This window comes from Vidua macroura, chromosome 6, assembly GCF_024509145.1.
Source record: "Vidua macroura isolate BioBank_ID:100142 chromosome 6, ASM2450914v1, whole genome shotgun sequence".
NCBI classification, from domain to species: domain Eukaryota; kingdom Metazoa; phylum Chordata; class Aves; order Passeriformes; family Viduidae; genus Vidua; species Vidua macroura.
Window position 1 is genome coordinate 35717157 of NC_071576.1, and position 22634 is coordinate 35739790.

Genomic DNA, 22634 nt, shown 5'->3' on the forward strand with positions numbered 1-22634 from the left:
AGATCACTATCACAAAACCACTACCTAATAAAGACAAAGAAATAGAGCTCACAAACTGTATATGCAAGCCACAACTGATTTCTTCAGCTGTTGGTATCCTTAAGTGAATGCTTTCCAAGACTATTTTAACTCTATGCATTTTGAACTTAAAACACAGATCATGCAAGTGAGAAACAAAAAAATTCTATCTCCCAAAAATTACTCTCTGGCCAATTAAGACAGCAAACTTGTGCAAAGTCTAAACAGCAAAAGTAGCAAAAACCCATTGCCTATTTTCCCAGTACTGGCATTTCTTATTTAAGTTATTAAAGCAATCAAAAAAAAAAAAAAAAAAGAAAAAAAAAAGAAAAAAAAAAAGAAAACAACAACAAAAAAAAAACACCTCTCATCTTTTTGGAAGCAAAAAGGCTAAACCACTCTTTTTCCACAATTATTTTAAGTACAGCTTTTGTTTGTATTAACCTTACTCATTCATTAAATTAACAAACTTTTTTACAACCCTGGTTATAACTTTCTTTAAAGTCCTAGATGCTAAACAAGCGGAAAGGGGAATGTCATTGTACCAAAACTGCTTAAGGACACTTGAATAAGCGATTAAGAAGAAAAGGGGTTTATTACTCTGACTGCAAGGAGATGGGCGCTACACCACACCCTCCTGGTGCTCGGAGCAGCCGAGGAGCTGTTACCGATTGCTGCAGCCCGAGCTCTTCCGCCCACCTTGTGCCTCAATACTGCCCACCAGTAGAAGGCTCAAAATAAGAAAAAAATTAAGCACCATGACTCTCTCTCAGCCGGGAGAGTCACTCTCAAGACATTATCTTTTCTGAATTTTTGATAAATTCAGAGCGGCTGTAACAGCTTCCAGCTATCCACTGCCAAATGATGGCTTTGAGGGAGCCAGCGACATAAGAGAAGGAAGATGAGATACCCTCTCGGTGTCCCCTGAAACGCCACCTCCCTGCAAACCCCAGGCTGTCTCTGCCCTGCGTTGCTTCCCTACCGTTCTAAATAACCCCATCCGCCCCGCGTTCGTCCCCTGCCATGCTAAGAGCCCCTTCCCAGCTCACACCCTTCATGCCCTCAGCGCCGCACCCCGCTCCATCCGCCCGCCCTCAGACCGGCCCCGGCCCCGCCCCCGCGCGGCGCACGCGCCGGCCAGACCTCCTGCGGTTGGACGGGAGAGCTGTCCGTCAAGTGGCGGGCGCGGCTGACCGCCAATGAGAGACGCCGCCCCTGGGGGCGTAGGCGGGGCGCTGGCGGCGGCGTGGACGCGGCGGGGCCGGCGCGGTGAGGGACGGGAGGGCCCAGGGAGGCGGTGGGGGCGCTCGGTCATCATTGTCCTTCTGCCTCCGGGGTTTTGGCCTCAGCGCTGCGGGGTGAGCCGTGGAGCTGGTCTGGGGCTAGTGGGGAAGTCGACAGGCGTAGGGGAGCGGCTGTGCTCCGGGCGGTCGGCCTGGTCGTTACAGGTTGAAACTGTTTGAAAAGAGGCCGCATTAAGAGACTTGTCCTGAGTGCTGAGCCGTTCCAGGGAAGTAGGGGTGAGAGATGTGTGTATGTTTGCTTTAAGAGTAGAAATGCGGAGAAACTACCGTCGAGGCAAGGAGAGGCGTGGATGGAGCAGTCACAAGCGCAGCCACCACCCCCACTGGCACAGAAGACCCAGTCACAACAACCGCGCCCAAAGGCAAGTACGGGCAGCTTGTGCTTAGCGTGGGCTAAGCCGCTGGGTCTTACGCCTAATTAAATGTGCAGAATGGTGACTTTCTAGAATTGAGAGGGTTGCCACCTGAAGATCTGGTAGACAGTACTTCTGGTATATCTGTCATTCCTGCTGGGAGTGGAATTGCACCGATTTTTGGAAGTTTATTGTGTGTTCACAACAGTACGCTGATTTTAAACTGAGATACAGTTCCATGAGCCAGTCCTTTCATCTGTGCATTATCTATAAACCCTTCATCAATATGCAAAAATGGTTCAGGGAAGAAAAATATAATTACTTCATTCTACCTGCCTGTTTAGTTTAAGCTTGAGTCTGTTGGTGTAAAATCTGTCATTAAAGGATCTTCCTAAATGTTTGAAAGCATAGTAAGTAATGTGGTAATACCACATCTAACAGATGAGGGAAATGAAGCAAGGTCTCAGGAATAATCCCCTGCCTCAAAAACTGATCCTTTCAGAAAACACGTTTTATATTTTAGAATTTACACTTGCCCATATTTGAGCTGTTTGTATGGTTGCTTTTTCATTCCCCTGTACTTTCCTTTGTGCCTCTCGCAGGACTAAAAGAGGCTAATGCTTTGCTTTAATATGCTAAGCTTTTTTTCTTTTTTTTTTTTTTTGAAACCTATTTTTAGGAAAAGAGACACACATATGAGTTGCCACACTAGTTGTCCTTGTGTAAGAAAACTTACAAATGCAAATGGGCACTGCTTCAGTGAGCAGAATTAAAAGAGTTTTCTTACAGAGCTTTAAAGTTAAGTGTTTGGGTTTGATCTGGGGTTGTTTTCCCCTAGTATACCTGTTGTGTCCTTTAACTCTTTTCAGCATTGTATAATCAAACTGCAGTAGAGCTGGTATTAGAAATAGAGTTTCTTTGTTGTCTTCAATAAATTATGGCTCTTACAAAACAGCTTCACCTACTGCTTTTAAGATGACATGTAATAAGACCTGTCTTAAACAGTGAGAATTAGACAGGTGATTCAGAAAACATCCTAGTGGAAATTTGCTCATCAGTACTGAATGTGCTCATGTATTTTAGTTCAAAAAGAGGAAAGCTGCAGTTACCCCCTGTAATGTTTATTAGAAAAGCAGAGACTTTTCTTGGAATTTTCATTAAACTTCTGTTTATTTTGCATGTTTATAAACCTTATCAGTGAAATTCTTGTTATGGAGAAAATGGCAAAACATTTTTGACCTGACATCAGCGTTTTACCTACACTGTCTCTCGTTGTGCTGTTTGTGAATACTTGCATGCTTTCAGGAGTGGGCTGTTGGTTTAATGTAGAATTGTCCAGTTAATATTTTCCTAAAAAATTTAGAGGCACTTGCAGAATCAACAGCAACCTCTAATGTATTAGCACGTAATTTAAGGTTTTTAGGATGCTGGTATCACTAATGTTCTTGAGAAAATTTTAAGCTGAATATTTGTCATTGTTTTATTTTCTTAGTTTAATGTGTGGTGATATGCAGAATGTGCTATCAGAGCACTGCAGAACAGTACTCCATTGATGTCAGTAACAATCTGCTTTCTAGTCTCTTTGTGGGAAAGATGAGTGGGGCAATTGTGAGCCTATCTTGAAGGCAATGCTATTTTTTTAGTCTGGAACAGGAAGAGCCACAGACCCCAGCAAATGCAGGTCCCAGCAGCAATGAAGATCCTTCTTCATCCAGTTCAATGCAGATCTCTGTAGCACCAGGTAAGAGATGGTGTTTATAGGTCAGTTCCTATATGCTTATTGTATGACAAAAGTAGTTGTAGCTGTATTAATAATCTGGTGTGACGGGAACCATACAAACAGTAAAGTTTGTGGAGAAAAGTAACATCAGGTGATACAAAAAGATGTAGTAAGTAAGTATCTAGAGAACAGAGCCAAATCAATTTCAGGCCTACAAGTGCTTCTCATTTTTGAAAACCTGTGTGCTTAGCCAAGCTGATATAAACTGAAAAAATGAAATTCTGTTTTTCCCTCCAGAAAGGCTGCTTTAGGAAGAAAATTAATTACTAAGGAAGCAAATAAAATAAGAGAGCATATAAAAATTATAGCTTGTGTTCAGTTACTCAGTCTTTTGAAAGGCACAACAATCCACCACTTTGTGGTGTGTTTCTTGTGTGATGTATCTCTTTATGCCTTCAGTGTACTTTGTAGTCTGTAATAAATAGACTCTGGCTAAGTACTTGCTCATTTACAACAAATGATGAAGTAGCAGTGCTGTTGAGAAAGATGTCCTGTTTACGTTCTGGTTTCCTGACTCATTAAACAATGCTAGCAAAAACTAAGCCAGTGGGAACTTACATTTCTGTACAACAGGAGAGTCCTGGAACAACACTGAGTTTAAAGAGATTGTTTTTGTATATCACTGTTTTGTGTTGTGAGCATGCTAGGAGATTTATCCTGCAAGACAAATTTATTCCTGTGTAGTTACTGTGTAACTACTAAATGTGTTGTGCTTTTATAAGCTTTACTGATTCATTAACTTCTTATTTTCACTGACCTGAAAAAATCTTGGTCACTTGTGGCTAAGCTGAAACCTAAAAGATGCAGACAAGAAGCTGAATGGTAAGCAGCTGCAAAAAGAGGATACTTAAAGTGAAATTTCTTGTAGTAAATAAAGTTTTAAATAAAACCTCTTGAAATTTAATGTTAACAATTGCCTCTGAATAAATTTCTTTCTCTTGAGACAATCTGTCAAAGTATTTAAAATCTACCATAGTATTTTATTTGTCTGCCTCTGCATTCACACAGACAGTGAAGCACTAAAATTGAGTGTTTCTCATCCCAATTTATATTTGGAAGGAGCCAAATGTACTCTTGATTTTATCTCAATCTCTCCTGTTTGCTGAAGAAAAAGTGTCTAGTTCTGGGAAATGAATCACTTTATTTGAATTTATTTGATACCACATTGTCCTTTTTTTTTTTTTTTTTTTTTTTTCTCCTGTCCTACCAAGTGTTTTAACTAAGAATGTCCCCTCGTGATGTATTTATGAAGAAAGACCATTTTTGTTCTGCAACAAAACCTTTCTTTTGTGCTTTTTTGATTGGTCTGAATTTCCCCTTGGTCAGTAGTGACATCCCTTCTGTAGCTGTGTAAGAGTAGTGCATTTGAACACTATAAATAACCTCGTTTTTTCTCCTGTAAGTTGCTCATCTGTTCCTACTCTGTGTATCATGCTTGGAATGTGTTGGGAGCTAGAGCCTTGGGTCTCACAACTCTCACATTCACATGAAGACATGGAATATCAAAGAGAAATAAACAAACTTATTTGTCCATCTGATTTTGCCACTTTTTCTCCCCTATGTCCCACTTGAAGAACTGCCAGGATTTTATTATGACCCCGAAAAGAACCGCTATTTTCGCCTACTGCCTGGACATAATAACCACAACCCCCTCACCAAGGACAGCATTCAGCACAAGGCAATGGAGTGCAAAAGACTGAGACTCTTAGAAGAGGAGGAAAAACAGAATCAGGTATGTTTTGAAAAAGATTGCTATTAAGCTTTATTGTAGTCTGGCCCAGGACAGATTATAAACTAAAGTCTTTAAGTTCTGATGATTCAATTTCTTTTTCTGCTAAGAATAAAGTCCTTGAAGCCTTTTGTTTGGCTCTTCCACACAGGAATGAAGTCAAGTCATTACAAACAAATCTATAAAGAACAGGAACTGTGCTCGGAATTGCAATTGTCCAACAGTTACACTTGAGTCAGGATATTGGATGCCAGATTTCAAGTTCCTGCCTTGAATTGGCAAAGTGGGGTCTTGATTTAAAGTTTTTCGCATTTTTAATAAATTTACTTATCATATTCCTTGACCTTGAAGGAACAATACTAATTATAGTTGGTAAAAAGCTTTTTCTTGAAGAAATTTTTTGGACAGCTAAAATCAATCCAGGTCTTATGTTTATGTCTAGAAAGCCAGTGTGCTTTTCTTCATAAAGTGTTACAGTGAAATTAATGCTGATTTGTTTATTTGTAATGTGGGGAAAATATCTAACAAGGATGCTTTTTCATTACCTGAAAAACATGTCTTATAACTTTACACGTACCAGCTCAGCTTATATGCTATCATTTGGAAGAAGTGAACAGTGTTCTTTTTCTTAAGGAATGGGGTTCTCCAACCAGCTCTTCAGCCTTCAGTGTAAAGAACATTTTGACTCTCAAACACTTCCTTTGTCTGAGCATTATCAAAAAGATTTCTTACTCCATAATTCTGCTAAATACTCTATCCCTTGGTCTCCTCAGAAGGTGTTTGCATTAAATTCTAAAAGGTTTGTGAATCATGGAATGGAATCATAGAATGACTTGGGTTGGAAAGGACCTTAAAGATCATCTAGTTCCAACCCCAGTGCTGTGGGGGGAATGGAAATGGAATGGAAAAGCAGTTTAGTACAATAGTAAGACTGCATGTTTAATATCAGTTGTGATAGAATAGTTTGCTGTATAAGAAGAACTTGAGGTGTTGTAATGAAACCAGAAGGTGATTTTACACCTCCAGGTGGTACTGCTGATTATGTAGAGTTAAGACAGTGGCTGTTGGGGTTTCATATTTTTTCTCCAGCTTCTGTATTTACAGAAGCACTCAACATCTCACAGGAGTATATTCTTGTCTGCTTACTGTAGTAGATCAGGGAGATGGTGCTAGAATGTGTTTTATATATTCTGAAAATTTTAACGTGTGTAGGCTAGAGGAAAAAGTTACCTAAACTTCTCAAACATCAAAGACCCAGAGCCATGTTTGAATCTTAAACAAGTAAATAACTGAGTACGGTTCCATGTTACTCTCTTCCAGAAAACAGCAAGGGCTGGACTGAACTCATCTGTGCTGTTACAGAAAAGGCAGCTGGGTTCACTCAGCTCCACAACTTATTGCAGGTACAATGATTTGATTTGTCTTCTGTTTGCAGTGCCAAGTTCTGCTGTTAGTGCAACTGTTTCTGTCAGGTTTTCTGGCATTTCTTACTGTTCCATTGGGATGAGGAGGAACATACTACTTAAAGTCAGGAAAAAGGTTATATTCTGTAATAATCAGATTGCTAAAATGATGAGAATTCAAATGAGGAAGTTGTTTCCCAATTTTACTTCAAAAGAAGTTCATTTTGTGTATGTATATGGATACGCTGTTTTGCCACATTGTACTTTATGAGTATAGCACAGCTTTTTTAGGATAAGTGCCTTTCAATGGATATGACCATTCCCTTGCCCCCCATTAGAACAGCAGAAGGCAAGTTAAGTTAGTGACTTGCTGTGTTGCTGTTCTGGCTACTAAAGATGTGCTGGGGTTCAAAATAGTGGGATGAAATTCCATGCATGTGGCAGATGCACATGTTCATGGGTTATGCAAGTTACATTTCAGCATGCTAGTTATTCAGGCACTTTCTCTTCGGTGATTGAGAAGCATTCTATATCCTGGCCAGAATTCTTTTCATATGCATTAAATTTAGGCTTACCTGAATTCTCCTCTCTTCAACCCCCTCACCCTCCTACCTGCTTTTACAGGCTAGTCCATGAACTAAAAGTGAACTGCATGCAGAGGAGGAAGATAGAAATTCACAGTCCAGATTCCTCAGTTGCTGGGACCAACAATTTTAAAATCATTGTGGTATGTTATGAGAAATGAGAAGTCTTTAAGATAAAGGGAACCCGTCTTCAGTGAAAATTCAGGCTCTTGTAATCAAATCACACAGGTCAAATGTAACTTTTAAAGATGAGTTATTCCTTCTCTGTCAGTTCTTATAGTCTGTGCTCAGTAACTTTAAACAGGTAGGGAGAGGCTGTTCCGTTTCTACAAAGGAAAATTATAAAAAAGGTTGGATATGAAAGCATTTTTTGTTGGTTGTTTTTTGGTTTTTTTTTAATCTGATCAACATGTTCTTTTGGAAGTAAGTAGGAGTTGAGTGGATCATTATTGTGGGGCTAGGAGGAGGAGTGGAGAAGATCAAGAGAAGAAAAAAAATGAAAGAGGAGAATTTTGGGAGTGGCAAAGCCTGTGGTTTAGAGAATCAGTAATCACTTTACATTTCATGATCTTTCATAGACTATATAGGAAGTTCTCCAGGACCAACTCCTGGCCTTGTAAACAGAGCACTGCATAGATAGCTGAAGCCAGAAGGGACTCAGAAACAGTGTAAGTGTATAGAATTGTTAACATTGGAAAGATTTATTGTTAGCCAAGGACTGAATCCTTTCTTATCCCTGTTTTTTCTCTGTATGCATTTAAAAGGAGTTGACCACTGATTTTAGAGTTGAATGGAAAGCAAGTGGTGTTAGGGATCAGAATTAATGTGTTGTTTCATTTTAGACTTAATGCAACCCCCTCAACCTGTTTTTCCTGTAAGTTTCCAGTAAGTGTGACCAGTAAGCTTTTATTTTACAGGCAGATGTTGCTTGTGAACGAATATTCACTGTGAACGATGTAGAGCATGGAGGATGTAAATATGGTATCATCAATCTCAGCGGTTTGGGGAAGGAGTCTCTCACGGTGGAGATGTATGACAACCTCTACTTCACAAACCGCAAAGTACTATTTTCTGTTCCTCCTTCCTTTGGTGGTTGCATTCTCAGAACACTGTTCTTGGGATGCTCAGGTGGAAGTGCCATGAGGGTTGGGGAAGGGACTAGGAGAAGAGATCAGAAGAATCTAGAAATGTGAAACTTGGGTAGACACAGAACCACAATAAGCCTGTCCTGAAAGCGCTCAGTACCAGTGATAGTTGTCAGGAATGTTATACTGCAATTGGAATGGAAGACTACATAGAAGTACCGGCTTCCAAGGATAGTGATTACTTTAGACTTCAACCGTAGCTGGCAAAACTGAAGTTTGTCTGTCAAAACTACCAAGATTTGCATGCTCCTTTCTTAAAAATAATTTTGGGAAACCATTTCTCCTGTGTTTATCCTTAAAGTTTACCCTTAAACTGTGTTTATCCTCTTTTAAATATGAGGCATATTTAAAACAGGTTTTCATGATCTCTTCATGTTCAGGTTCTTTCAGGGATGGTCTCTTGAATAATAAGATGTGCTTGGTGCCTTAGTCTGTGTCTCGGTGTCTTAGCCAGACTTCTTAATGCTGTTCTCTTGTTAAAAGTATGAAGCTGAAATACTTGTGCCCCATTACTGAGTTATTTAGTGAGCTGAGGAGTTTTACCCAGTGCCTAATTGTATGTCATTTTTGCATGGAAATAATCTTTCCTTAATTGAATTACAGATCACAAAAATAGTATGTCTTCTTCTCTCTGAAGGTGAACTCTGTGTGCTGGGCATCACTGACTCATCCAGATTCTCATGTTTTATATCCTTTAAAAAAAATCAAAATTGTCATTCAGGTTTCACAAGTGTGCATCAGGCTTCACAGAAAAATTAACTTCAAGGAATACCTCTCCTGTAGTTCCCCCAGAAGATGAGTTTTCTGGAAATCAGTGGAAGTAAAGAAAATCAAAATATGTTGGAATTACTGAGGCAGATGTATGTAAATACAGATATATGTAGAATTGTTCCCATGTTAATGGTAAATGAATGACCATGTTTTCTGCCATGGAGAATTCCCACTTCATTCATAGTGTATACAAATGCCATATCCAAAATTATCTGATGTTTGGAAATCAGCTGAGGCAAAAAGAACAGGAGTGGAAGGTTAAAGCAACAACCTTTTTCTGAAGTGAACCTCTTTGAAAGTGGGATTGTTCATTTGTGTTGAAAACCATCCCTGTATAGGTAGGGGTGAGAGGAGAATGAGAGCAATTCAGTAGCATCACCTACAACTTTCAGAGCATGTTCTGCAGGAACAGAAAAAGACTCAAAGAGGAAAGTTGATAATTAGTAGAGGAAGCAGTAATGAAGACTGCAGAGCCCAGAACAGTGGGCGGGAAAAACTGAATTTTGACATAGGAGATGGCAGACAACAGGTGTGTTATAAAGTGCCAAAAGAAATTACATAGACAGGTATGAAACGGCCTGTGTGAAAAGCCAGGCAATTCCAGACCAATCCATCGGGGCAGGAGCTCTCCAGGCGTGCACACAGCAGGGGACGTGTTCAGGATCACTTGGTTTGGTGGGTTCATGCTTTCCCCTAGTTGAGTTACAGATTTACCCCACTGAACTTGAAATGCAGCTTTCAAATTCTATTTGTACCTGGTATAGTCTTCATAAAATATTTAAATGTAATCTAAAGTGAGTTTTTCTTGCCTCCCATTTTTCCAATTTACCTCCATGAAAAACGGATCTATATTAATGTAGTGTCATCAACATGAAAAAGTGAGAAGAATGATCTATGTAGGCCATGCTTATTTTTTATTTTTCCTATTACTAGTGAGATACAACGGTATTGTCTTATCTTTCTGGTAGTGAAAATACACAAGCAAGAATCTGAGTTCTTTCTAGCTCATTCCTGTGAAAGAAGTGAAGTATCACAGCTTAATTGTAAACTGTAAAGCACATGAAAGGTCTCGAGGAAAAATGTCGTGAGCTGTAGCTGTGTCAGGGCATCTTGCTTTTCCCATTTATAAATATTAGGCAGCCTGTTCTATTCTAGGGAGAAATCAGTTTTCCTTAACTCACTTCAGCAAGCTGTGTCTCATGGGAATTGCAGAAACACCAGGCTGTGCAAGTCTGCTTCCAGCATCATTGTTCAGCAGCACTAACCCAGGTAGGTTGTTTCTGTTGGATTTTTGTCTGCAAGTTTTGGTGACAATTATAGTATGAAAAGAGCACAAATGAAAGGTTATTTTAGCATTCTTTTTCAGTAGTTGGTGAGGCTGTTGTATTCCTATAAGACTAAAACAACTTAAGAAGTGAAATGATGATAAAAGAATTTGAGACTTAATTAACAGGCAGCATTCAAAGCCCTGGTTTATTTTTAGCTGCTGCAGTACTTGACTTCGGTAGGAGAACACCTCACTTGTGAAGTGTAAAGTAAACGCTTGAGACTTTTCATGAGTAGCTTGGCCTGTAATTAATATGCGGAAGCTGCACACAGCAAGTACTCACATTTCCTTATAGAACGTCCAGAGTCACTGCAGAGGCCCTTCTCATAGCAGCTGCTCAGGTATGCTCAGTGCATAAATCAGAGGTGGAAAGCTGGTAAATATCTCAGCCCATAGCTCCTTGTACAAGCTCCAGCTCCAGTTGTATGGAAACCTTACTGACTGGAAGAGTACTACATCTTAAGTCTGGCTATAGCTGATCTTTTTTGTTGGGTATTCTTGGGGGCAGGACATAATTAATGGGAACTTCTTGATAGGTGTTAGAACCATGCGTCTTCCAGTCACAAGAGTGCCGTGCTCTAATCTGGCTTCCATTCAGACATGATCAGTTAAATTTATCAGAGGAAATCTGTGATAGAGTAGTGCACTAATTTTAAAATTTTAATGTCTTACTATATATGCAGCCATTAAAAAAAATTTGCATAGATTTAGCATGAACTTGAATGAAGAGTCACTGGGGGTGGATGGCTACTAGGCCAGCATACCCAGTTGCTCTGTGAAAGATTTTAAGCCCTTCACCGTAATTAGCTGCTGTGAGTTCCACCTAAGTCCTCTTGTCTAGTATATCCTACTGACTGTTTAGGTATTTCCAAATTTGATTTCCTTCACTCTCCTAAAAGAGGTGGTTTGTGGGAGCCTTGCTGAGTAGATGCTGGGAGAAAAGTAGAACTTAGCCTGTCTAAAACTGTGTCATCCATCCATTCTTGCCCATATCACCTCTGCTACCTGACAGATATATGTAAGATGCGCTATGAAAGAAGTGAAAACTGAGGTTGTAGTCTGCTAATTGGCATAAATTCTGTGCAGGGGCTACATGAGTAAGGGTCAAATCTAGGGTTTTATTACTTAATACATTTTTTTTTAAATAAGCAGGCATAGAACTTACAGGTTAGGCTTTGGCTAATCTACAGTTTATAAAGTAAATGTTTTTTATTTCTAGCCCACTCATCTTTAAAAAATGGCTTACTTAGTGCTATAAGGCAACTTTTTCTGCCATGGTGAGCCCTCTGACTACTGGATAAATTTCACAGTCTCTCAATATCATCTATTTACATAGACTCTGGGAGTCCCACTTACAGTCATGAACTTCCATTTCTGTTTTCCTGTCTCTTGAGTAGCAAAAGGACACTAATTGGGTAACACTTTCTCTGCTTCAGATTGAAATGTTAAAAGAAATGCAGCAATCTAAGAACCTTTCTGAGTTACCATCCTGTCCTAACATTTTATGAACACTTCATGTGTTGCTCCTGTCTTCTAGGAGATCGACCTGGAATGCTGTGCAGTTTCAAGATATCCACTGCCTGGTCCTGCGCTTGGTGCCTGAATCCCCAAGCAGACAACTGCTTTAGCACAGGTGATCTATACCAAGAGAGGTAACAAGGCTAGCAACCCCCTCTTGTCTCAGTGGGAAAGACTTCTTCCGTTAATCTCCCAGCTGCTACGCAAATTACAGCTAAACTAACATCATCTGTTTTCCTTAGGCCTGACACGACGAGTTCTTGTGACCAACGTAGTGACAGGGCATCGTCAGACATTTGGAACCAGTAGTGATGTGCTGGCACAGCAGTTTGCCACGCAGGTAGGGAGAACCAGACACCATTTTTTCAGAGCACTTCCTTGTTGGTGGGCTCTTTGTGCTGGTTGGGGCAGGACTCCTCATGCTGTACATAAGGTTGTGATGCTGTTGAGTGGCTGTTCCACAGCAGAGCTGATGTGGTCTGATGCTTGAACACAATTGAATAGCAACAAAAATATTATCTGATTTCAAACTGTGGCAACAGGGGCAATTTTTGATAAGATTATGAGGTTAAAAGACAAGGAAGTACAAAAAGCACAGTAATAACATGTAAGATTGTTTTGGTTTTGGCAAATAACCTCATTCTAATAACACTCAGTGTATTGCCTCCACCAAGAAGGAGAAAGTCCCAATAAAATATTAATGGACTTGTTCACAAAGAATTAGGATGCTAAAACAGGAATATGAGAATTCCAGTTTCTGTTTTGCTGTTATGTTAGACTGAGTTCCTGCTTACCTAGGCAAACTTTTACAGTTAATGTAGATAGCTGCAGTGTGTAATTAAAATTCTGCTTCTTAATGCATCTGTTAAAATAATTTGACAACTACACTGTAGAGCTCAAAAGCATGACACAGGCTCTGTCTGTGTAACTTGTAAGATCCTTGCAGATGTTACACAGTATGCTTCTTTCTCTGGGATTCTCCCAGACCCCAGTGCTGTACAATGGCTGCCGTTCGGGTGAGATTTTCAGCATTGATGTGCGCCAACGTAACCGCAAGGGGCAGAGCTGGAAAGCAATTCGTCTCTTCCATGGCTCAGCAGTTACATCTATTCACCTTATGGAGGCTGAACATTATCTGATGGCAGCAGATATGGCTGGAAAGGTATGGTTTTGTTGTCTTTAGGATATTCTGTTCCTTTTTAGTATCTTGGAATTTACAGGTACTTATCCCATTCCCAAGGGCAGATATCTGCTCTTACTATGTAGTATGGAACTGGGTGGTAGTTCCATTTACGGGTCTTCTCCCAGAGCCCGTTATCTATCACAGAATGGGTTGGGTTGGATGGAAACTTCAAAGATCATCTAGTTCCAGTCCCCTGTCATAGGAAGGGACACCTTCCACTAGACCTTCATCCAACCTGGCCTTGAACACTTCCAGGGCATCCACAACTTCTCTGGGCAGCTCATTTTAGTCACTCACCACCTTCACATTAAAGAGCTTCCTAATATTTAATCTGAACCTACCCATCTCAGTTTAAAGCCATTTCCCCTTGTCCTATCACTACATACCCTTATAAATCGACCCTCTCTAGCTCTCTTGTAGCCCCCTTTAGGAGGAGGCTGCTTTTGCAGGCTGAATTGTCTCAGCCTGTCTCCATAGGAGAGGTCCTCTAGCCCCTCTGATCATCTTCATGGCCCTCCTCTGGATGTGCTCCAACACATCCAACCTTTGGGTGCTCTCTGCTTTAATATATCATCTCAAACAATTCCTTCAACTTGCAGATAAAACTGTGGGACCTGAGAACAGCAAAGTCTGTGAAACAGTACAAAGGTCACCACAATGAATATGCTCTTCTCCCTTTGCATGTAAATGAGGAGGAAGGACTTCTTATAGCAGGTGGGTTGACTTTTTCCCCCTTCTATTTGTATAGTGTATGGTAGTGATTTTCTTATGCGTGAGAGGTGTTTCTTAGGTACAGCTGTTAGAAGCTGTACAGCTGTTAATTCTTCAAACTTCAGAAAAAATTTAGCCTTAAACATACTGTAATATACTATGAAAATTATGTTTATGGATGCATACCTATTGTAATCAATCCTGTGAGGTGCTCAACAGCTTAATCTGCTGTGTCCTGCAAAAATCCTATTATCCTTTCCACAATATACCTCAAGAGTAGAGCAGGAAACACTTGGTTTTAAAATTCAGGGAAACAACATGTAAACAGGAGACTTGGTGATAACTTTATACAGAAACGGCATATCTTTAGTTGGTGCTTAAGTGGAGAATGTGGTGATAGACTGAAACATTGGCATGTGGGCCTGACTCCTTGTAAACTGTTCATACCACTCTGATTCATTTTGAATACTCCAGTTAAACTCAGATTTTTGTATTATTATATTTTGGGTGGGGGCAGGAAAAGTAGCAGTAGATGAAACAAAACCCTTATAGTGTAGCCAGGCTTCATAAAGTCACTGTAAAGACAGTGACCTCCTTTGCTTGGATATGTCAGTAAGTGGTGGAATAATAAGAATTTTTAATGTGATTGAATTTTTCTCCCTTTTTTTTGGCTTAGGAGCTTGATAAGGGGAAAAGCACTCTAAATACTGATTTATTGTACCTTTAATTATCTAATAGGAAATGCACATTTTTCCCACTCTTGTAGTATTCAGTGTAAAATTTTTGTTTTGTAAAGTATGGATAAGCACTTTGTCTCATGTTAGTGTAAAAATATTCAGGGTGTTTTCTCCACAGACCTTCTGCTTCTGTGGTGATAATCTTGCAGAACCATGTAAAGTCCTTTTTGTGTAATGTTGAATTGTGCTTTCCTCCCAGTTGGTCAGGATTGCTACACCCGAATCTGGAGTCTCCAAGATACTCATCTGCTTAGAACCATCCCTTCTCCCCACCCATCATCCAAAGATGCCATTCCTAGCGTGGTGTTTTCTTCAAGACTTGGGGGTAGCCGAGGAGTTCCTGGCTTACTCATGGCTGTCAAACAGGATCTCTACCACTTCTCCTATAACTGACATATTCTCCTCAGACCTGGTCTACAAAGCTGCCAATCTATATGTGACTTCAGAATCTTTACACCAGTCACCAAGCTGTTGAGTCATTATGTGCTGCTGTTGCATCTGCTTTGCTCATCTAATTGTGAACCTCCTCCAGCAGTTCAGCAAATCTTTCTGTATACATACATCTCAGACCTCTTGTAAATAAAAGCTGAACACTGATTAACTGTAGGCAAGATTCAGTCTCTCTGAAATCTAGCTTAACCCTGCCAAGCAGGTAACTTTAAGAGCCTCTGTTGTGCTAGCTGAATGTGCTGTCAAAAGGCTGCTCTAACTTGATTCTAGTTTGGTCACCTAACCTTTAGCTGTGGTCACATCTGCCTCAAGAAGCAGGCTGGCCCAGCAGAGTGAAGCAGCTGATGTTGAGAAGCTGAACACTAAGTGTTCTGGGGCTTTGTTTGGAGTCGCTTTGGTTGGGGTTCCTGCAACTGCCACAGTTCCACCTTGGAAGCAGTTGGTTGGAAGCAACCATGCTCCACTGTTGGAAATAGTTCAAGGAACAGCTGTTTTCCTCACCCCTGCTGTCAGTCCTTTTTGCTGGGTCATACTAAACTTTGTGCCTTTCAGATGATGGTAGCGTGTGACTGCCCTGCCATGATCCCCTGGAGAAAGCAGCAGGCATGGAGTAAAGCCCCTTTTCTGGTCCAGAAGCAAAGCTGAATGCCCTTGTTAATTTATCAGTCTTTCCTAACCAAGTCCACACCCCTGACATGCAGTTTGGTCAGTGGTCTGGAAGGGTGGGCTTGCTCATGCAGCTGTAGCAGGACAGGAGACCAGTTGTACAGACCACATCTTTGTGATTTGGAATCACCTGTGCAAAGTCAGTATACAGAGGTAAAACTGGGCTGCCCTCAGCTGCAAAGTTGTAGTACCAGCTCACAGTAACTGGAAGATACCATATCTGTATTTTAGAACAATTACCATCCAATGGAGCCTCTTCACTTCCTGCCTGGTAACCAGTCTGGGTTGGACAGGTTACCATCCCCATCCTGCTCTCAGCATCTGTAGGAAGCACTGACCAGATCAGCAACCTATGAAAGGGTAAAGGCCCATGAACTAGGATGGGCTTTACAGGAAAGACACACTGCACTCAACTTTTCCAAAATTCCTACTAAAGGAATGCCAGAACCATCTTTTCATCCTGAGATCTGCTTAGAGCATTCAGTGTACAGTTGTGTCATCAGAGATGCTACTTCCCCTGGGGTCCTGCCAGCTCAGCAGGTGGACATACAATGACATGCTGCACAGCACATTAAGAGGGCTTGAGACGGCCCTGGCAGAGAGCAAGGCTGGGACTCTGCATTCCGAGTGCCTTCTGCCAGCAGGCACAGGCTGCACATGCACACAGAGATGAGTACTGCTGCTCTCTACAGGTGTGGCCTCTCAGGCAGTTCCTACTACAGCACTCTAACCTGGGTCTGTGTCCTCACTGGAAAGGGCTGCAACAGTGCTGAGCATCCTAGGCTCAGGGGCTTTCAAGTCCCACACTAAGCAGTCCTCTTTCTGCCTTCAAAGTAAGCTCCCACCAGCACCCTCTTAGGCATATTACAAAGTTTTTCAGCTATCTCACTTCTTGACAGATATTATTACTGTTTTGCACCTAAAGCTTTTGGCCAGAGCAACCTATTTATGGAGGGATTGTACCCTGCCACCTTCATTCTGAGGGACCATCAGCTTTGTTTAACCTCACACTGGTGCATGTGCAAGAAAGCTCTTGCTTTTTACTCCTCTTGAACAGGAGTATTTGTAGTTTAAAAAAATGGGTTAGTAAAACTGTTCAACCAGCCACAAAATGTTTTTTCCCCAGAGAAGAGAGTGAGCTGCAGCATAAGCACAGTGCTGTTAACCGGGATGAGGCGCTCAGGGTTGTGGCATGAGCTCCACAAGAGTTCATTGAGGACTTGGTGGTGCAGCCAGTTCATCCCTTTGCATCCCTGCTAGTGGCCTGAGCTCACTGAACAAACTTCACGAGGGTGTATCTGGCTTCTGAAAGGAAGCCTCAGAAGTGCCCTGCAATGCAAGACACTGTGCAGGGAGATTCCCTCCACAAGCCCCATGAAAACCTTACTAGAGTCTGTAGGCTTTGTTTCTTTCCAATGCATTCCTCTCTCTTTCCATTTTGCAAGTGACTTTGGATAAGAGGGAATTACTCAAATATAAGTATGAGAAAGGGTAGGCCCTAGTAAAAACCCTCTCTGACCTGCAGGGCTCCACACTTAATTTCTCCTGTCCTCTTACAACCTTCAGGCCTAAGCAAAGTGCTTGCTGTTCCAAGAGACTCTGTTCTCAGGAGCTCTTCTTGCTCACCAACACACCAGTGTTGTGTGGTGACCTCCTAACCTTTCTTTGTATTTCATTTACCCATAAATCTATACAGAAGACAATAGAGCAGGAAAACTCTCCTCTTGGGAGCAGTGTCAAAACTTAAGTGTGGCTATATTCTGTCAGAAATAGCTGCTGCAAAGGTAATCAAAATGAATCCCAGCAAATAGTCAAAATAATGTCTTCCCTCATTGAGTATACATTCAAAACCCCCAAATCTTTCTTCTGTCCCATTAACAGCTAACTTGTGTTTCCCCATGGGCAGACTGAGCTGTTAATTCCTTACAACCATGGTTCCCCTCATACCTCTGGCTTTAGTGTTCCTCTGCAGAGCCTTCTTCCTTACACAAAACAGAGTAACAGCATAAGTTCTGTGCTGCCCCTTCTTTCCAGACAGTGTTTATGGGACCAGGGGGTCTCCTCCTCTCCTAAAAGGTAAGCCTTGCAGGCTGTTCCCATCCCTCTACTACCCTCTGAAAACCAAGGGAGCTAATTCCCGGTTGCTTTGCTTTTCAATTTGAGAAAATACTCCACAATTTGTCTTGATTGGTTATGTTAATTTTTGACATTTTCTGCTGCATGCACAATGATAAATGCATACAGCAAAACTTTCCAAAAGCATTTGCATTGCCTTAATTAATAATGCATACTGCAACTAAGCATCTGTTCAGAAAACAGAAGTGTAGTTAACCCCATCCCACTGCAAAGTCCTAATATTACATCTGATAATCAATTCAGTTGCAACATACTTTATATTGATCTTCTTGCTAGTAAATGTGTGGTTCAAACATTTTCAGGTAGTAACCTATAAAGATCATGAAATCCCTTAAAGTAGAATTAATTCCAAAATTTAAATTAGAATTTAGATTCTTTCAGTGCTCTTAACTCCAGTAAGTCCTGTTCTGCAAGAACAGGACCATGCAACAATTATGTCCAGTTACCGTGGGAAACACAAACTAAGAATTGTGGTTGAAAGGCATCTTACATAACTGAAGATAGTTTCATCTCTATGTTCCTGTGAGGGAAAATTCATACAACAAAATAAAATAACTTCCTTTCTGTTGTTTCCAGGAACCAAGTGCACAGACGTCCCTTGCAAACCCATTCACCCAACTAATGCTTTTGCAGCCAACACTTCTAATTAAGCCTGCAAAAGCACTAAGTTTAAGAGGGACCTATTTTAACAGGACTAAAAAATAATTCATTTGTTATGAGAAAGGGAAAATTCAAACCTAACTATGTGTATAGTCTCAAGGTATCCCCTTACAGAAGCTGCTTTCAGAAAAGCTACAATCTAGCAGTGGAGAATTCAATTTCAGGTAACATCTGAAAATATAATCAAGATCACCTGCCTTTTCTTGTTGAAACAACTTCTTTCCTATCTGTTGGTATCATGGTAGCTGTGAAGCATTTTGATGCCTTCCTGACAAGCCATCATCTGCACATCACCATCAGACATATGTACCTGCTTCTCTCCAGTGCTGCTCAAAAATTGCCTTTTAAGCAGTAACATAAATATTTAACTAGCTTTTCAAAACATTAGAAATCAGTATGTTTCAAAATTTCTGGTATTCTTGAAATTAGAACTATTAGAACTTCTGTAATGCCACAATTAAAACATCTCCTACATAAGGGCTTCCACATATATGTATATCTATGTCTCACTGGTATAATTTTTTTTTGCTTGAGTTATATCCAACAAAAAGAAAGTTAAAAAGCTGAATGCATTTTAATTTTGGCTTGAAATAACTAAGTAGCTGCCATTCTATTTTAGCTTTGTCACATTATACTGTTGATTTTGAAAGCCCTCATAGCAAATTTTTATTTATTTTGGCATTGACATTATTTCATTGTTGTTGTACTGCACTACAAACAAATATATTTTATGACATAATATATGTATTGTTACTGACAGAATGTATATGTCAACATTGCTTTGCCATGAAAGAGTGCCCAACTAAAGTAGGGGATGGGGATGAAACCTGGATGACAAAAAGCAGACAGTTCTATCATTTGTCCAAATCACTCTCTGTTCTCAAATTACTGGCAGGCAAAGACATATTTGTTGGTGCCAAATTATATTACAGCCATCAGCAATAATTAAATGCAAGGACAATGCCACAATACATGGCATTACAGTGACTGACAGTGGCAGTTGACAAATGAAACACGAAAATGATGAGAGGCTGCCAAAACTGAATTATATTAGTATTTAAACCTAATTGGGCTGGTTATGCTGAAAGCAAAAATATGGACAACAAAGTCTATAGAACCAGGTGGGGGATCCAGAGTCCTGCAATGTTAAAGCCCAGGCTTCCAAAGCAACAGGGGCATTTGTGAATATCTCAGCACAGTCATAGCAGACACCTGGCATAAATGCAAGGCAGATCTAACTTAAGGATGGTGTTTATTTCCACAAACGAACTCTTGTTGACATCAAAAGCTAGCAAGGGTTGTCTTGTCTTCCAGAACACAACCAAAGGTCCAATTCCCAAGGAACACAGATAGGAATGTACGGGATACCTTGGCCAACTTGAGTCTGTGCAACTTCACCTGCAAGGCACTAGGAAGGAGAACGAATGAACAGGAAAACCAGTGCAGGGAGTGGAAGTGGGAGAGGGCAGGGAATGAAGAACAAAGCAGTTTTTCTTGTGCAAGTAACTCCGCCTTAGAGCCTGTTCCTGCCCTCATAACAGCTACATGCTGTAGCCATGCTGTTCCACCATCTGTCCCCTGGCTGCAAGTCTCAGGTGAAAAATGCACCTGGTACACATTTAAGCCAAGAATGGCCTACAGGGTTGGATAGGGAGTCTGCTGACATCTATATGAAGCTTACATATATCTGCTTCACAAAATGACAGGGAAACCCACATCATCTATTTGAAGATGAATCTTCATGCTGAATTGCCATATATACCCATAATGGAAATAAATCCATCAGAACAGAGCAATCAGCAAGCCTAGACTTGTTTTGTGATGCTTTGGATAAGGAATTAACATATCTTTGCCCATTGGCTAGTTCATATGATTGTTATTTTACTCAGTGTTTTCCATAGCATTTACTAATTGGAAGAGGTGCAGATGCTGCTCGATCTGTCCATAATCTGACAAAATTTTTCTGGCAAGAGATTTACATCAGTCAACTTCAGTCTAACTCAGAGCAGGCTTTTATCATGTCACATATCCTACCAAGTAAGTGTGGTAATTTTAACTGCTAAAATATTAACATTATAGTGAACTTCAGTTGACCCAAGGGACACATAATCATCTTGACCAACTACAACTTCATGGTAATTTCTCTTCAGTGTAATACACAAAGTGATGATCTTCCACGAATTTCCTGAAAAACAGTCTCCTTCTATCTTTGCCCTTGTCAATACAGAAGACTTTTTCACACAGGAGTTGCATTACTATCAGACCTGTCTCATGGTGTCATTAAGAAACTCACAGTTTGTGCTCTTGCACAGCTCCAGCAATGCTGCTGTGAACTTTTGACAGGTTTTCCAAAAACTCGCTCTTGGTAGGTGCTACCCATAACACAAAGCATCTCTCCTAATAGTTCAGGAAGAGAACTCTCCCAGCTCCAACCTTAAACAGAACATGCTCTCACAATGCTTTAGGGATATTTTTTTTCCCAGGATTTCCATTTCCTTCATGTTTTCTGTAGAGCTTTCTGTCCACAGACATCTCTTAAGGCTCTTTTGCTTATTGAATCCTAATGTGTTAACACTGAATAGCATTGGGCTCTACTAACATCTATCCCCTTTCAATAGCTAAGCCATTTAATAACCATATTCTATACTGCGTACTCACAGCACCAAACAGTACCAGAAAAAATAAGTGCTATTCTGTACAGGAAATAGCATGGAACTTAAACCTTAGATCTTTTTTTTTTTTTTTCATTTTGGAAAACAAAGATCCCAAATACACCTCTCAGCATTCTCCAGAAAGAGTTACACCAAGCCTGCTGCAGTTCGAGCACCACATAAGACTTTGCTTTGTAGAGAAACATCATAGAAGATTCAGGTCCAGGATAATCTATCAAGAAGAATGGACTCTGATACTGACAGGTTGCTAAGTTACTAAGACCACATATATATAAAAAATGTTTAGACAACATTTTCCTTTTGATTGAGTAGTAGTTCTTGCTTTGACAAGGAAAAAAAATCAGACAAGTTGTTGAAACATATGCCAAAGATTTTATACAAGGAATGTCATGGCTGCTTTCTCTTTGTGCATTAACATGGTAGTAATGCTACATGCATAAACAGCACACAGGGCACAGCCTACAAACCAAGAACACATTGTTCACCCATTAAAAAAATAAAGACTACTTTGAAGCACAGAATTATGCTAGATGTACAGAATGTCTTTTAAGAGAGGATTTCTACCTACTCATGCCCTTACTTGGACAACAGTCAGTTTATGGCAGACTTTTGCTTACAAAAACATAAGACAGTCCGCAGTAAACTTGGCCAGTACCGAAGGTGTCCTAGAACGTCTTCTAAGTCTACTTCCTTGTGTAGGCTGGATGTAGCTGTGAAGGGACAAACACTTTGTGAGCATGGTCTTTCAGAGTGAGAACCGCTTGTTACAAGGAAAGTCAGTACACTTGTTCAGAAGATAAAGTTCTTTATAGGAGTTAATTTAATAATACAGTCTTAAAAGAGGGTGTTGGGCATCTCATCACACAAGAGCACACTTAATAAGCTGGGGGAAAAATACCACAGTTGCAGGACACTGCATTAAACTCCAGCCACTCCAAGAGGAGGCAACTCTCATGTGGTGAAAGAATTTTTGTCTATGTAAGCCAAAAAGGGAGAATTTTAGGCAGTTTAATCCACAATGGTCTCATACTTCTTATACGTGGAACTACAAATCCACAGTACATGACAGTATAAGTTAGGTTAAGTGGTGCTTTTCATACTAAAATCTGTGAATTCATTGCAGTCCTTTCACAAAAGGATGAAGTCCAGTGAGTGCCAGTTGCTAGGAGCAAAGAAGAAAGGTTCCCATTTTCCAGGCTGATTTGTAAGTTCATATTAGAAGAAAGTAAGTCAAATCTGTGCAGTTTCTATGCAACCATATCTGAGAACACAGATGCTTCAGAGACTATTAAATCTCTTAAAAAGTGGGGGAAAAGGAAAGTCATGACAACCCAAACAACTCAAACTTTGTATCTCAGAATTGCCTACAAAACTTGTTCTCTTCTTCTGCTCTAGACAAAACTTTTAACTGCAATGATCTTGCAGAGAAACTTGAAGAAAACCTGAGTACATGAAAACATTGTCAGGGAGAGAAAAACCCTGCTACC

At 40.5% G+C, this 22634-nt stretch overlaps 1 protein-coding gene across 6 annotated transcripts; it reads left to right on the top strand.

The window, feature by feature from the left end:
- The first annotated feature begins 1214 nt into the window (after nt 1–1214).
- DCAF4 (DDB1 and CUL4 associated factor 4) lies at nt 1215–15164 on the top strand. Of its 6 annotated transcripts, none has more exons than XM_053980888.1 (14): nt 1215–1287; nt 1568–1684; nt 3319–3416; nt 5030–5187; nt 6505–6587; nt 7212–7314; nt 8089–8232; nt 8954–9003; nt 10277–10356; nt 11952–12047; nt 12175–12272; nt 12918–13094; nt 13715–13829; nt 14763–15164. In XM_053980888.1, exons 2-14 carry the CDS (start codon nt 1575–1577, stop codon nt 14954–14956), a joined length of 1506 nt encoding a protein of 501 aa, XP_053836863.1. In that variant the 5' UTR covers nt 1215–1287; nt 1568–1574; the 3' UTR covers nt 14957–15164. The 6 variants fall into 6 exon arrangements, with proteins under 6 accessions (XP_053836863.1, XP_053836864.1, XP_053836862.1 ...); XM_053980889.1 differs by having other exon boundaries at nt 1233–1287; nt 1573–1684; XM_053980887.1 differs by lacking the exon at nt 1215–1287 and adding an exon at nt 1292–1376 and having other exon boundaries at nt 1573–1684.
- Nucleotides 15165–22634: the final 7470 nt, after the last annotated feature.

Excerpts from the sequence above, each read along its gene's own strand:
- DCAF4 (XM_053980885.1), top strand. The coding sequence starts at position 1,554 with ATGTTTGCTTTAAGAGTAGAAATGCGGAGAAACTACCGTCGAGGCAAG. Across the intron at positions 1,685-3,318 it reads CACAACAACCGCGCCCAAAG|TCTGGAACAGGAAGAGCCAC; the intron begins GCAAGTACGGGC and ends CTATTTTTTTAG. Across the intron at positions 13,830-14,762 it reads GGAAGGACTTCTTATAGCAG|TTGGTCAGGATTGCTACACC; the intron begins GTGGGTTGACTT and ends CTTTCCTCCCAG.